Source organism: Salmo trutta, chromosome 5 (assembly GCF_901001165.1).
Source record: "Salmo trutta chromosome 5, fSalTru1.1, whole genome shotgun sequence".
Taxonomy (NCBI): Eukaryota; Metazoa; Chordata; class Actinopteri; order Salmoniformes; family Salmonidae; genus Salmo; species Salmo trutta.
Window position 1 is genome coordinate 42,835,952 of NC_042961.1, and position 14,742 is coordinate 42,850,693.

Genomic DNA, 14,742 nt, shown 5'->3' on the forward strand with positions numbered 1-14,742 from the left:
TATCATATAACATAAAATATGAATGTCAGCAGATCATTCAATTGACTGGATTGTCGAGGGGGTACAGACAACAGAACACTTACCCCCTTCGGGTGGGTCATCTCCCTGCAGTCCCTGGAAGCCTGTGGAGGGCATGGCTTCCAACAGCATGGAGGACAGCTTTTGGTCCAGCTTCTCTACCGAGGACACCTGAAGAGACTGAGATCACAGGACAGGATGCATGAGCAAAGGGTTGCAAAATTCTGGTCACTTTCACCAAAAAGTTTTTCTGCTAATGCCTCTTGATTCTGGGAATCTTCCCAACTAAATTCATGAGGAATTTTGGGAAAGTTTCCAAAATTTTGTAACGCTAGCACACTGTCATAGTCAAGTCACTTCAGCTATGTCAAGTGCTAGACATGTGAATTAATATTAGGAATGTGTTCCTAATGCTTGGTATAGTCAGTGTTTTCTGTTTTGAAGTGTCTAATTTTGATGCCTTCCTGATCATAAGATTTTTTTTATAAACTTTTTAATTCATTCATTTTTTCTCAAAAAAGAAAACCCAATTTTGGCAGCTTGAACAGGACTGATTCAAAGGGTTGAAACTTCAGCAAATTAGGTCTAATCAACGTAAGTGTTCATGTGCATAATCAATTGGCTTTTTAAACTGAGTTGCAGTCAGCTGGCTTTCAAAGAGAGGAAGTAAACAACATCAACGTCAGCAGGAATATGCTGATTCATTCCATTAATTAGTCTCTCAAATGGGTTTAAATGAATGCATGTTGTTTACCTTGCATGCTTTATGTTCCTCTCTAAACCCTTTCTCCAAATCCTCCAATGAAACGGTTCAGTCATAAATTGAGAAATAATTTGAGTTGTATAGTGTGCTCTCCTGTACATTTACATTTTAGTTATTTGTACTCATCCCGACACATTTAAAAGCATTGAATTGGTGTACGCATGGGCTTCAAAATCAGTGTCGGTCGGTGCCGTTTAAGATGAGGGAGGATGATACATTTTTCCATGAGCACGGCCTTATTTCTATTAAGGCATATTGGATGACTGTCTTTCATATTCCATTCACCCAGCTCAATGTAACATCGATAGGTTTAGGCTATTACATTATACTCAAATTTTCCCTTTTACCAATCATGAATGAAAGTTTACAACATAGGTGCACAGGTGGAGATAATTTTGAGAAATCAAGGTGACAGACATTGACACATTCGATACCTCCTTGCACACGCTTTCTGCATCTAGCTGACCTACATTGTAATCATTAGTCCAACAGTTGGAAATTTGAGTTTCTATTGGAAAAATTCAGGTACAGTTGAAGTCGGAAGTTTACATACACTTAGGCTGGAGTCATTAAAACTTGTTTTTCAACCACTCCACAAATTTCGTGTGAACAAACTATAGATGGTTAGGACATCTACTTTGTGCATGACACAAGTAATTTTTCCAACAATTGTTTACAGACAGATTATTTCACTTATAATTCACTGTATCACAATTCCAGTGGGTCAGAAGTTTACATACACTAAGTTGACTGTGCCTTTAAACAGCTTGGAAAATTACAGAAAATGATGTCATGGCTTTAAAAGCTTCTGATAGGCTAATTGACATCATTTGAGTCAATTGGAGGTGTACCTGTAAATGTATTTCAAGGCCTACCTTCAAACTCAGTGCCTCTTTGCTTGACATCATGGGAAAATCTAAATAAATCAGCCAAAACCACAAGTCTGGTTCATCCTTGGAAGCAATTTCCAAATGCCTGAAGGTACCACGTTCATCTGTTCAAACAATAGTACGCAAGTATAAACACCATGGGACCACACAGCTGTCATACCGCTCAGGAAGGAGACGCATTCTGTCTCCTTGACATGAACGTACTTTGGTGAGAAAAGTGCAAATCAATCCCAGAACAACAGCAAAGGACCTTGTGAAGATGCTGGAGGAAACAGGTACAAAAGTATCTATATCCACAGTAAAACGAGTCCTATATCAGCATAACCTGAAAGGCCGCTCAGCAAGGAAGAAGCCACTGCTCCAAAACCGCCATAAAAAGGCCAGACTACGGTTTGCAACTGCACATGGGGACAAAGATCGTACTTTTTGTAGAAATGTCCTCTGGTCTGATGAAACAAAAATAGAACTGTTTGACCATAATAACCATTGTTATGTTTGGAGGAAAAAGGGGGACGCTTGCAAGCAGAAGAACACCATCCCAACCGTGAAGCGGGTGGCAGCATCATGTTGTTGGGGGTGCTTTGCTGCAGGAGGGACTGGTGCACTTCACAAAATATATGGCATCGTGAGGGAGGAAAATTCTGTGGATATATTAAAGCAACATCTCAAGACATCAGTCAGGAAGTTAAAGCTTGGTCGCAATGGGTCTTCCAAGTGGACAATGACCCCAAGCATACTTCCAATGTTGTGGCAAAATGGCTTAAGGACAACAAAGTCATGGTATTGGAATGGCCATCACAAAGCCCTGACCTCAATCCTATAGAAAATGTGTGGGCAGAACTGAAAAAGTATGTGCGAGCAAGGAGGCCTACAAACCTGACTCAGTTACACCAGCTCTGTCAGGAGGAATGGGCCAAAATTCACCCAACTTATTGTGGGAAGCTTGTGTTAGGCTACCCGAAACGTTTGACCCAAGTTAAACAACTTAAAGGCAATGTTACCAAATAATAAATGAGTGTATGTAAACGTCTGACCCACTGGGAACGTGATGAAAGAAATAAAAGCTGAAATAAATCATTCTCTCTACTATTATTCTGACATTTCACATCCTTAAAATAAAGTGGTGATCCTAACTGAGCTAAGACAGGGAATTTTTACTCGGATTAAATGTCAGGAATTGTGAAAACCGAGTTTAAATGTATTTGGCTAAGGTGTATGTAAACTTTCGACTTCAACTGTACCTGGCACATGAAGTCCACAGGGTTTGCCACCCTGGTCAGAAGGCGAGCCATCTCCTCCATGTTGTTGTAGTACTGCAGTTGGGCCTTCCCCATTGCCACCCCACTACAGTACAGTGTTACGCCCACACTTCCTGCTTGGAAGTCTGCAACAGGAAGACAAATTATATAAACTTGTCTCGTAAGCATTGGGCATCATCATCTTAGAAACCATGGTGTTTTGTTGTGTGCTCTTTGACCAAGTCATCAAGTCGCTCTAGGGTCATTCCATGTCATTTCAGCACCCATGACATCTACCCTCTCAGTGTTCTGAAATTATTTGTTGCTGGAGACAGATAAGATTAGCATTCCTGGGACATTATTTTGTTGACATTTTATTTGCTCTCCTTGTAATTAAGCTAATTGATTGCACCCAAATTGGCCCTTTTAATTTCTGAGATTCAGATATTATTCAACATAAATAGTACTCAACATCCGATTTGGACCAAACTTCTTCCTACCATTGAGTAAGACATGAGGAATCCCCCAAAATTGTCAAAAGCCACCCACGGATCACCCAAACCAATCCCACCCCAACAACCAGTACACAGTATCGTTGGTTCTCTATGTCTGACAAGTAGTATGGAGCTGTGGCTTGGAGTATTGCTTCTTCATCCTTTGTAATGTATTTCCTGTGAATCTGGTGATGTTTTTCCCCCCATTCAGAGAAATTAGCCGTTGAAGTTGCTTGCATTATTTACCATAGATGAGTGTTTAAGTACCAGGTTTTGCCAACTAGATGTGGCTGTTCCAGCCACCACACCCTTTTATCAATGTTGCTGGTCTCGTGTTTATTAAATGGATCACATTTTCTTTTCTTTACAACTTTGGGTAGAAAACCAAGAGCTTTTGCTCATGATTAAAATACATTCTGTGGTCAATTTAATGTAACAAATGGCAGCTCTCTGAGGGCTATCCGTATGGTGAAATTCCTACAAGTCCAAAACTTTGATTGGGAAATGGGCCAGTGACTAAAATGTTGTGACAACCCTAATAAAATAATAGAATTATAAACCATTGCATGGCAGACATATGTTTTTCAATAAAGTTCTTAGAAAAACATCTTTACATGAAGTGCGATTGGTGAAATGTACTATTAAACTCAAACCAATACCATCGCAAAACCCTATACAGTGTGTGTTTGGGACATTTACCATTAAAGACCATTAGAGAACATAACATTGAAACGGTGGGGGTCGAAATCCTATTTCTTGTGCTTTTTGGAGGTGGAATGACTCTCTACAATAAGCAACAATGCCATTGAATGTTCACATACCTGCTGCGTTCACACAGAGGGTGTGTTTGTTCCAGTGGACAGGTTTCACTCTCACCCTCTGTTTACTCCTACTGAACTCAACCTCAGCATCTTTACTGGCCACCGTATCTTTTAATAGAATGAACACCTCGCCTGGCATCTACAGGAGGGAGAACACAAAACATAAACGTACTGTAACAATAGAAAAAGTACATTGGTTGACATTCTGACCATCTAAAAAGCAGCTCTATTAAATGTAAAACAAATATATAAAAAATACATGTAAAACAACCAAAAACCCCAAACCAATTTGAAATGTAAAAGTAACGCGACTGCATTTTGGATCTATATTGTTTGCATACATCTTGTTACAGTACATTTTATGTACGACTGGCTGAATAAGTCACTGACTGCTTTGATGTTGCTTCCTGACATGTTAGTGCCTCACCCCACAGGGAACTCTGGAGGGGACCAGCAGCATATTGTTGGGCTTGGTACTGGAGGCTCCAGTAGACTGCCTGCTCTCCAACTTTAGGTTTAACTCCAGCTTTAGATCCGGTCCTGTCAACTTCCCAGGAACAGCACTCAGATTCCCTGCTGCAGCCTGGTGCCCTGTGGAAGGTCCACCGACAGTCAAGCCAACATTAAATACTTAGTGTTTCCCCTACCATTGTATTTGGTGCCAGATGGCCTTACATTTAGGCCATTTAGCAGACAGTCTTTTCCAGAGCAATTTTTTTTTTTTTTTAAACCTTTATTTAACTAGGCAAGTCAGTTAGGAACAAATTCTTATTTTCAGTGGGTTAACTGCCTTGTTCAGGGGCAGATCAACAGATTTGTACCTTGTCAGCTCAGGGATTTGATCTTGCAACCTTTCGGTTACTAGTCCAACGCTCTAACCACTAGGCTGCCTGCTGCCCCAATTGAGTGTATGTAAACTTCTGACCCACTGGGAATGTGATGATAGAAGTAAAAGCTGAAATAAATCATTCTGTCAACTATTATTCTCACATTTCACATTCTTAAAATAAAGTGGTGATCCTCACTGACCTAAGACAGGGAATTTTTGCAAGGACTAAATGTCAGGAATTGTGAAAAACTGAGTTTAAATGTATTTGGCTAAGTTGTTTGTAAACTTCCGACTTCAGATGTATATCTATTGAATTTGATGATTTTTCAAGCAATTGCCTCAGAAACAAATTAGTGGACTTGCTGCACAAGCTACGTCCGCACAGCAATTTCCATACAACTGGGCATTGTCAAATCACAGATAGCATATACCTGTAGGTCAAGTCAACACTCAAGTTAGTAAAGTAGCAAAGAATGGGAGGTCTGACCTCTAGCCCCCCCTAACTTTAAATCAGTACATTACTCTCTCAGCCTCATGGCAAAATATGTAGGTCACACTTTATTTTGATAGTCCAGCATGAGATTAGCTATAAATCTGCACATTTTTCTCTTTGCACCATGGCAAATGTGTAGAATTTCAGGAAGTTAGCTATTTTCCCCCTCAAAATCCTGTTTCCCAAAAACAAAACAAGAATTAGGTAGGTGCCCCGGGGCATCAGATGTGGACAGAAAGTGTAGGAACACAATGTCCCTGACTTTAGTTAAGTGCTGCCTATGTTAGACAGTAGCTTGGGTTCAGTTTGACCTCGGTTTCCATGAGAACACTACATATTCTGAGGAATTTGACAGTAATTATTTCCTGAGTCACTCTCTACTCTCTGCTACCCAGTAAGAGTTTTCTGAGAAATTCAAAACCATCTGCTGCCATCCATATTGTTTTTTTCCCCTCATTGCTTAAGTGATCTAAAATGGACGGGAGGTCCAAAAGGTATGTTTGTCTGCCGGTGTGTCTCATCATTCAAATTCTCCCTTTCCTCTTTCATCACCAGTGGCCATTATCTCTCTTTATGCAAATCCAAATATACCCTACTTACTCTCATCCTGCTGTGACACGCACAGCCAGTTCTGGATAATCTTTGGAAACTACTGTAAAACTCAAATGTAGATTTTAAAGCAACTCGGAAATGTAGATGTTCACGGTTGCTTGGGATATTTGAATCTCATGATTTATGGACAAAAGTGAGACACTTGAGCCAAAATCATTTTCCAGGTGTGGGACAAAGGCCCAACGCCACACCAAGATGGGCAGTTGGCATTGCTGTTATGATTTTAGATGTCCTTGATGTCCTTTGTTAAAAATTATTTTGGCTTTGTTTATTTATTTTGTATTTATTTTTTGCATTGTTGTTTGCTGTTTTCTTCTCTCTTTTTCTTTTTTCTCTTTAGTTCATTCTCTTGGTTGTTGGTGCATTGGGGGGGTTCTTGAGGGTGGGGAATGGAATTAATAGCATTTTATTTTTCTTGGTTGGGACTCTGGGAGGGGTCTTGAATGGTTGAGGGATAGCTATTGGGGAACTGTGGGGGGGATCTTGGAGGGTTCGGGCTCTGTCAACGTGCCCTTGAGCAGGGCATTGACCCTGGCTGCTTCTGTGTGTCGCTCTGAATGGGAATCTGTTGGATGACTGGTATGATGTAGTTGTTGAGCAGCTTCACTGTAGGTATATTGTATGTTTTTGATATTCAATAAAAATAAATACAAAAATCCCAGAGCTGACTAGGGAAAAATCTGTCGTTCTGCCCCTGAACAAGGCAGTTAACCCACTGCTCCCCGGTAGGCCGTCATTGTAACTAAGAATTTGTTCTTAACTGGCTTGCCTAGTTAAATAAAGGTAAAATAAATTACTATTTGGTAGCATTGCCTTTAAATTGTTTAACTTGGGTCAAATGTTTCAGGTGGCCTTCCACAAGCTTCCCACAATAAGTTGGGTGAATTTTGGCCCATTCCTCCAGACAGAGATGGTGTAACTGAGTCAGGTTTGTAGGCCTCCTTGCTCGCCCACACATTTTCTATAGGCTTGAGGTCAGGGTTTTGTGATGGCCACTCCAATACCTTGACTTTGTTGTCCTTAAGCCATTGTGCCACTACTTTGGAAGTATGCTTGGGGTCATTGTCAATTTGGAAGACCCATTTGCGACCAAGCTTTAACTTCCTGACTGGTGTCTTGAGATGTTGCTTCAATACATCAACATAATTTTCCTCCCTCATAATGGCATCTATTTTGTGAAGTGCACCAAATTACGTTAATCTCTAGGAGACAGAACATGTCTTCTTCCTGAGCGGTATGACGGCTGCGTGGTCCCATGGGGTTTATACTTGCGTACTATTGTTTGTACAGATGAACGTGGTACCTTCAGGCATTTGGAAATTGCTCCCAAGGATGAACCTGACTTGTGGAGGTCTACAATTTTTTGGGGGGCTGATTTCTTTTGATTTTCCCATGATGTCAAGCAAAGAGGCACTGAGTTTGAAGGTAGGCCTTGAAATACATCCACAAGTACATCTCCAATTGACTCAAATTATGTCAATTAGCCTATCAGAAGCTTCTAAAGTCATGACATCATTTTCTGTAATTTTCCAAGCTGTTTAAAGGCACAGTCAACTTAGTGTATGCAAACTTCTGACCCACTGGAATTGTGATACAGTGAATTATAAGTGAAATAATCTGTCTGTGAACAATTGTTGGAAAAATTACTTGTGTCATGCACAAAGTAGATGTCCTAACCGACTTGCCAAAACTATAGTTTGTTAACAAGAAATTTGTGGAGTGGTTAAAAAACGAGTTTTAATGACTCCAACCTAAGTGTATGTAAACTTCCGACTTCAACTGTAGGTAGCCACAACTTTTCACCTCGCAGCCATGTCCGGAAGCAATCAAGTCCCCTAGTAGGCAATGGGAATGATCATTAAATGCTTCTCTATTTGGTTAATTTCAGTTATTACGTTACAGAACTATGACTTTTACATTCACTTGTATATCATGATCATGTGTTGGATTTAAAATCAAATCAAAGTTTATTTGTCACGTGCGTCGAATACAAAATGTGTAGACCTTACAGTGAAATGCTTACTTACAGGCCATAATGAACAGTTACATTTTTAAGCAGAAAATAGGTATTAGGTCAACAATAGATAAGAAATAAAAGCAACAGTAAAAAGACAGTGAACAATAACGAGGCTATAACAGTAGCGAGGGGGGGGGGGGTTGACACACACACACACAATGCAAATAGCCTGGGTAGCCATTTGATTACCTGTTCAGGAGACTTATAGCTTGGGGGTAAAAGCTGTGGAGAAGCCTTTTGATCCTAGACTCTGGTACCGCTTGCCATGCGGTAGTAGAGAGAACAGCCTATGACTGGGGTGGCTGAGTTCTTTGACAATGTTTTGGGCCTTCCTCTGACACCGCCTGTTGCGGAGGTCCTGGATTGCAGGCAGCTTAGCTCCAGTGATGTACTGGGCCGTACGCACTACCCTCTGTAGTGCCTTGCGGTCGGAGGCTGAGCAGTTGCCGTACCAGGCAGTGATGCAACCAGTCAGGATGCTCTCGATGTTGCAGCTGTAGAACCTTTTGAGGATCTGAGGACACATGCCAAATCTTTTTAGTTTCCTGAGGGGAATAGGCTTTGTCGTGCCCTCTTCACGACGGTCTTGGATTGTTTGGACCATTCTAGTTTGTTGGTGATGTGGACACCAAGGAACTTGAAGCTCACAACCTGCTCCACTACAGCCCCGTCGATGAAAATGGGGGTGTGCTCGGTCCTCCTTTTCCTGTAGTCCACAATCAACTCCTTAGTCTTGGTTACATTGAGGGAGAGGTTGTTATTCTGGCACCACCCGGCCAGGTCTCTGACCGCCTCCCTATAGGCTGTCTCATCATTGTTGGTGATCATGCCTACCACTGTTGTGTCGTCTGCCTGGCCACGTAGTCGTGGGTGAACAGGGAGTACAAAAGGGGACTGAGCACGCACCCATGAGGGGATCCAGTGTTGAGGATCAGTGTGGCAGATGTGTTGCTACCCTCACCACCTGGGGGTGGCCCGTCAGGAAGTCCAGGATCCAGTTGCAGAGGGAGGTGTTTAGTCCCAGGATCCTTATCTTAGTGACGAGCTTTGAGGGTACTGTGGTGTTGAATGCTGAGCTGTAGTCAATGAATAGCATTCTCACGTAGGTGTTCCTTTTGTCCAGGTGGGAAAGGGCAGTGTGGAGTGCAATAGATTGCATCATCTGTGGATCTGTTTGGGCGATATGCAAATTGGAGTGGGTCTAGGGTTTCTGGGATAATGGTGTTAATGTGAGCCATTTACCAGCCTTTCAAAGCACTTCATGGCTACGGATGTGAGTGCTATGGGTCTGTAGTCATTTAGGCAGGTTGCCTTAGTGTTTTTGGGCACATGAACTATGGTGGTCTGCTTGAAACATGTTGGTATTACGGACTCAATCAGGGACATATTGAAAATGTCAGTGAAGACACCTCCCAGTTGGTCAGCACATGCCCGGAGCACACGTCCTGGTAATCCGTCTGGCCCCTCGGCCTTGTGAATGTTGACCTGTTTAAAGGTGTTTCTCACATTTGCTACGGAGAGTGTGATCACACAGTCGTCCGGAACAGCTGATGCTCTCATGCATGCCGCAGTGTTGCTTGCCTCGAAGCGAGCATAGAAGTGATTTACCTCGTATGGTAGGCTTGTGTCACTGGGCAGTTCGTGGCTGTGCTTCCCTTTGTAGTCTGTAATAGTTTGCAAGTCCTGCCACATAAGACGAGCGTCGGAGCCGGTGTAGTACGATTCAATCTTAGCCCTGTATTGGTGCTTTGCCTGTTTGATGGTTCGTTGGAGGGCAAAGCAGGATTTCTTATAAGCCTCCGGGTTAGAGTCCCGCACCTTGAAAGCGGCAGCTCTACCCTTTAGCTCAGTGTGAATGTTGCCTGTAATCCATGGCTTCTGGTTGGGGTATGTACACACAGTCACTGTGGGGATGATGTCCTCGATGCACTTATTGATAAAGCCAGTGACTGATGTGGTGTACTCCTCAATGCCATCGGAAGAATCCCGGAACATATTCCAGTCTGTGATAGCAAAACAGTCCTGTAGTTTAGCATCTGCTTCATCTGACCACTTTTTTATAGACCGAGTCACTGGTGGTTTCTGCTTTAATTTTTGCTTGTAAGCAGGAATCAGGAGGATAGAGTTGTGGTCGGATTTACCAAATAGAGGGTGAGGGAGAGCTTTGTACGCGTCTCTGTGTGTGGAGTACAGGTGATCTAGAATTTCTTTCCCTCTGGTTGCACATTTAACATGTTGATAGAACTGATTTAAGTTTCCCTGCATTAAAGTCTCTGGCCACTGGGAGTGCCGCCTCTGGGTGAGTGGTTTCCTGTTTGCTTATTTCCTTATACAGCTGACTGAGTGCGGTCTTAGTGCCAGCATCTGTCTGTGGCGGTAAATAAACAGCCACGAAAAGTATAGATGAAAACACTGAACAAAAACAGAAAACGCAACAGGTAAAGTGTTGTACCCATGTTTCATGAGCTGAAATAAAATATCCCAGAAATTTTGCATAAGCACAAAAAGCTTCTCTAAAATTTGTTTACAGCCTTATGAGTGAGCATTTCCCCTTTGCCAAGATAATACATCCACCTGACAGGTGTGGCATATCAAGAATCTGATTAAACATCATGATCATGACACAGGTGCACCTTCTGTTGGGGACAATAAAAGGCCACTCTAAAATGTGCAGCTTTGTCACACAACATAAGCAATTGGCATGCTGACTACAGGAATGTCCACCAGAGCTGTTGCCAGAGAATTGAATGTTATTTTCTCTACCATAACCTGCCTCCAACATCGTTTTAGAGAATTTGGCAGTACATCCGACCCGGCCTCACAACCGCAGACCACGTGTATGGCGTCATGTGGGCGAGAGGTTTTCTGATCTCAACGTTGTGTACAGAGTGCCCCATGGTGGCACTGGAGTTATGGTATGGGCAGGCATAAACTATGGACAACGAACACAATTGCATTTTAGTGATGGAAATTTGAATGCACAGATATACTGTGATGAGATCCTGAGACCCATTGCCATACCATTCATCCACCGCCATCACCTAATGTTTCAGCATGATATTGCACGGCCCCATGTCGCAAGGTTCTGTACACAATTCCTCAAAAATGTCCCAGTTCTTCCATGGCCTGCATACTCACCAGAAATGTCACCCATTGAGCATGTTTGGGATGCTCTGGATCGATGTGTACGCTCCAGAGCCCGCCAATATTCAGCAACTTCGCACAGCCGTTGAAGAGGAGTGGGACAACATTCCACAGACTACAATCAACAGCCTGATCAACTTCATGCGAAGGAGATGTGTCGCGCTGCATGAGGCAAATAGTGGTAACACCAGATACTGACTGACTGGTTTTCTGATCCACACACCTACCTCCCACTTGTTGCCTCAGGAATGAATACAATTATTATTGTATAATTCATTATTGAATAAGCATAAAATAACTATTTTGCTGACCCGCTACACTGCACCCAACCTCCCACGATCCCTCTCTCTGCCCTTCCCTTCCCCTGTACCTCTCTGCACAATATCGGTCACAGCCGACAGGTACTCATCGGCGTCTTGCTCGCTGGATATCTGCAGACACTCGTCCCCCTTGAGGGGCACCACCTCCAGGAGGGGAGCCAGGCTGTCCACCCCACACAGAAGCACCACCACGTGGGCCGCAGGGTTCAGCACCCGGGCCAGGAAGAAGCGGCGGAGCTGGCACAGGCCTTCTAGCATTCCCCTGGACAGGATTAACAGCTTGACCTTGTACTGGCCCAGTCGCAGAAAGTCCTCCCGCCGGCTGGTCACTGTGGCGATGTCGTAGCAACAGATCCCTCCCTCCTGGACGGGCCCGGCGAAGATAGAGCGCAGGTATACAGCCCACTGCTCTGCCTCCGTCTCATAGATGATGAGCAGGTCCTCGGCTAAAAGAGGATGATGGAAATAAGGGAGATTTTCACAGGTGCAATGCCACTAATAAAAGCCTCATATTGCAAGTCAAACCAATATGTAATATGTTGTAAATGTGTTTTATCCATCCATGTTCAAATCAGTCTCTCTATGAAAAACATGACCTTATGCTTTACGGGGCTCCATCTCCCTTGATACATACAAGTTATTTGACTAAATGTTGCTGCTAAATAATATGACTAGAATATTACTAACACATTTTGCATTAAACTAATCAGGTAAGTAAGAGTCATGATATTGTTGAACTGATTGAATGTAGCATCTGGTAGACTGACTACGAAATTGCAAACTTTTAATTATGTATATGAAATGATAGTAATCTCTTCACAAGTTTGATATGGACATTGGTGTGGTTGAATATACTTTGAATTAAGTCATCATAGTTATTCTTAAACATTTCCTTGGTCGTAAGAGAAGCACTATAATAATAAGTGATTCTTCAACATCATAATGCTAACAGAGTAGCAGATTCTTCAACGTCATAATGCACAACTACAGCTGTGAAGTATCAAATAACAATATTCCAAAAGCAATATCACGAAAAACTCAAATGTAATTGCATAGAAGCACAAGAGACACAAAAGTCTAAGAATTGATCAAAAAGTTCAGAAGGTCTAGGCTACTCACCTGAGCTCATTTTTCACCTCTGTCTGTGTAAGAGTCCTTCTCTCCGCTGTGACAAAGAAAAACAACATGCCACACACTGGCTCTATTGTATGCAATTGGTCTGATAAGGGCAGGGACCTTCCTGCTTGTCAAGATCAGACAGAGAGTTGGGGCAGTACATGGTGGCTGTAATTCCAGATGACCTTAAGGACAAGTGTCTAGCCTTTACCTGATCTACGGAGGAAGGAGCATAATATAAAATAAAATAAACTGTACCCTTGATAAGAATATAAGAATAATAAGAATAATTAACAAGCAAAGACAAAAAAAATACTAAATGTAACTTATAGACTCATTTATAGAGAAACTTCAGAGGCAGAAATAAAAAAAAGATAGCAAAGTTTTTAAAGGCTCCAGGTTTAGATTTGCTAGTTTGAAACAGATTAACTTGGACCCCAAAGCCATCAAAGCCTCTAAACACATGAAACCAACTGCAAAACAAAACATCATTACAGTGACATTACTATCTAACAATAAACATAATGAACATTGTCAAACTTAAACAAATACTGATAAGTACAATCGACCATGGCACAAACCTTTCTTCCCAAACAGACTGCATGGTTCTCAAAATAATGAGAACTTGTTCTCAACTAGCCTACCCGGTTAAATAAAGGTGAAATAAAAAATTTAAAAATGGGGAGGAAAATGGTTTCCTTCAAAGAAATACTGGCACAACAACAGAGCAGTACAACCTCTACACAATGCGACTAAGCTATCACCTGCACAGGTTTCAGGGGTTTTGACTAGATTGCGTGCAACTACGACCATAAGTAACTTTTCATAGCAGGTTAGGAGAGAATTTTAGCTAACCCTAACCCTTTTCCTAACCTGCTACATGAACTTTCCTAACTTGCTGCAAAAAGTCACTTCTGGTCACAGCTGGTCTAAGGGGTGCTTTTAGACCTTTTCACATGTTCACTACTAATTAGAGTTCCCTGGGAAACACAGACCAAAACTACGGTTCCTACATTGTCACATTAACATGAATTGGGTGATTCATGCCCATAGGGTTCACAGGGGCATATGACCCCTCAGATTTGTCCTGTTTAAAAATATATATCTCCCAAAGTCACAACTAGCTACCAGTTGCCATGGCGCCGTGAGGTCTCCTAGGCAGGGAGCTCCTTTAAATGTGTAAATATTTTATTGTTTTATGTGTTTTTTTTTTATATAAAAATGTTTTTATCAACATTTTATTTTGTTAGTTTAGGACCAGCAAGTTAGTTATTTTTGTCAAGACAGCGAGGCTAGTGAGCCAGCCTTTGTTTTTATTTGAAACTGAAGATGACACAGGCTTGGACATCACAAAGGGTTGTTGTAGTTTTGACTGGATCTCTCACTCCAAGGTGTATTATCTCAATAATTGATGGGTAGTGAGCCTCTGGCGCCAGACTGAGATCTAGCAGACGCCGGCTTCCCACAGGTGGTTGGCCTGATGATCCGGACCTGTCTTACTGACCCCCCCCCCCCCCCCCCCACACACACACACACACTGTGAATGAGACCACTGATTCCCCATTACCCAAGCCTGCTTCAGGACATCAGAGAAGCTGAGAACAGTGTGGAGGAGGAGAGTGCTGAGAGTGGAGGCTCTTGGCTGACTTTCAGGAGACTGTATGTTTGGACTATGTGCAGCCCACTGGAGTAGGATGTGACCTGGACGCATGCCCCAGACTCTGTCGAAGACTATTGTCCAGCCCAAGAACTACATGTATTTTATTTTCTGTTTTAAGCGTCTTTGAGATGATCGAATACATCTATTATTATTTTTACCAAGAAGCCATTTCAGGCTATCAAGTTAGAGTAGCTAGCTTGTCTAACTATCTTAGCTGGCATGACTGCTGGCAAAATTGGTATACTGTAGAAAAGCAAGCAATTTCTAAATGTACTGAATAAGACTCACATTCCTTTCAATCTTTTACCCAGATTTTAGCAGAGCTGC

The 14,742-nt window shown here is 42.3% G+C and overlaps 1 protein-coding gene across 1 annotated transcript in view; it reads right to left on the minus strand.

Annotated features, from left to right (window-relative positions):
* Positions 1 to 12,893, minus strand: part of LOC115194216 (B-cell scaffold protein with ankyrin repeats) — a 31,546-nt gene extending 18,653 nt beyond the window's left edge. Inside the window, exons 1-6 of the mRNA XM_029753700.1 lie at positions 12,759 to 12,893; positions 11,690 to 12,085; positions 4,652 to 4,815; positions 4,225 to 4,363; positions 2,913 to 3,055; positions 84 to 198 (exon numbers count right to left, since the gene is read on the minus strand). Coding sequence (XP_029609560.1) covers positions 84 to 198; positions 2,913 to 3,055; positions 4,225 to 4,363; positions 4,652 to 4,815; positions 11,690 to 12,085; positions 12,759 to 12,768 — 967 coding nt within the window. The 5' untranslated portion in view covers positions 12,769 to 12,893. The remainder of the gene's footprint in view (positions 1 to 83; positions 199 to 2,912; positions 3,056 to 4,224; positions 4,364 to 4,651; positions 4,816 to 11,689; positions 12,086 to 12,758) is intronic.
* Positions 12,894 to 14,742: the final 1,849 nt, after the last annotated feature.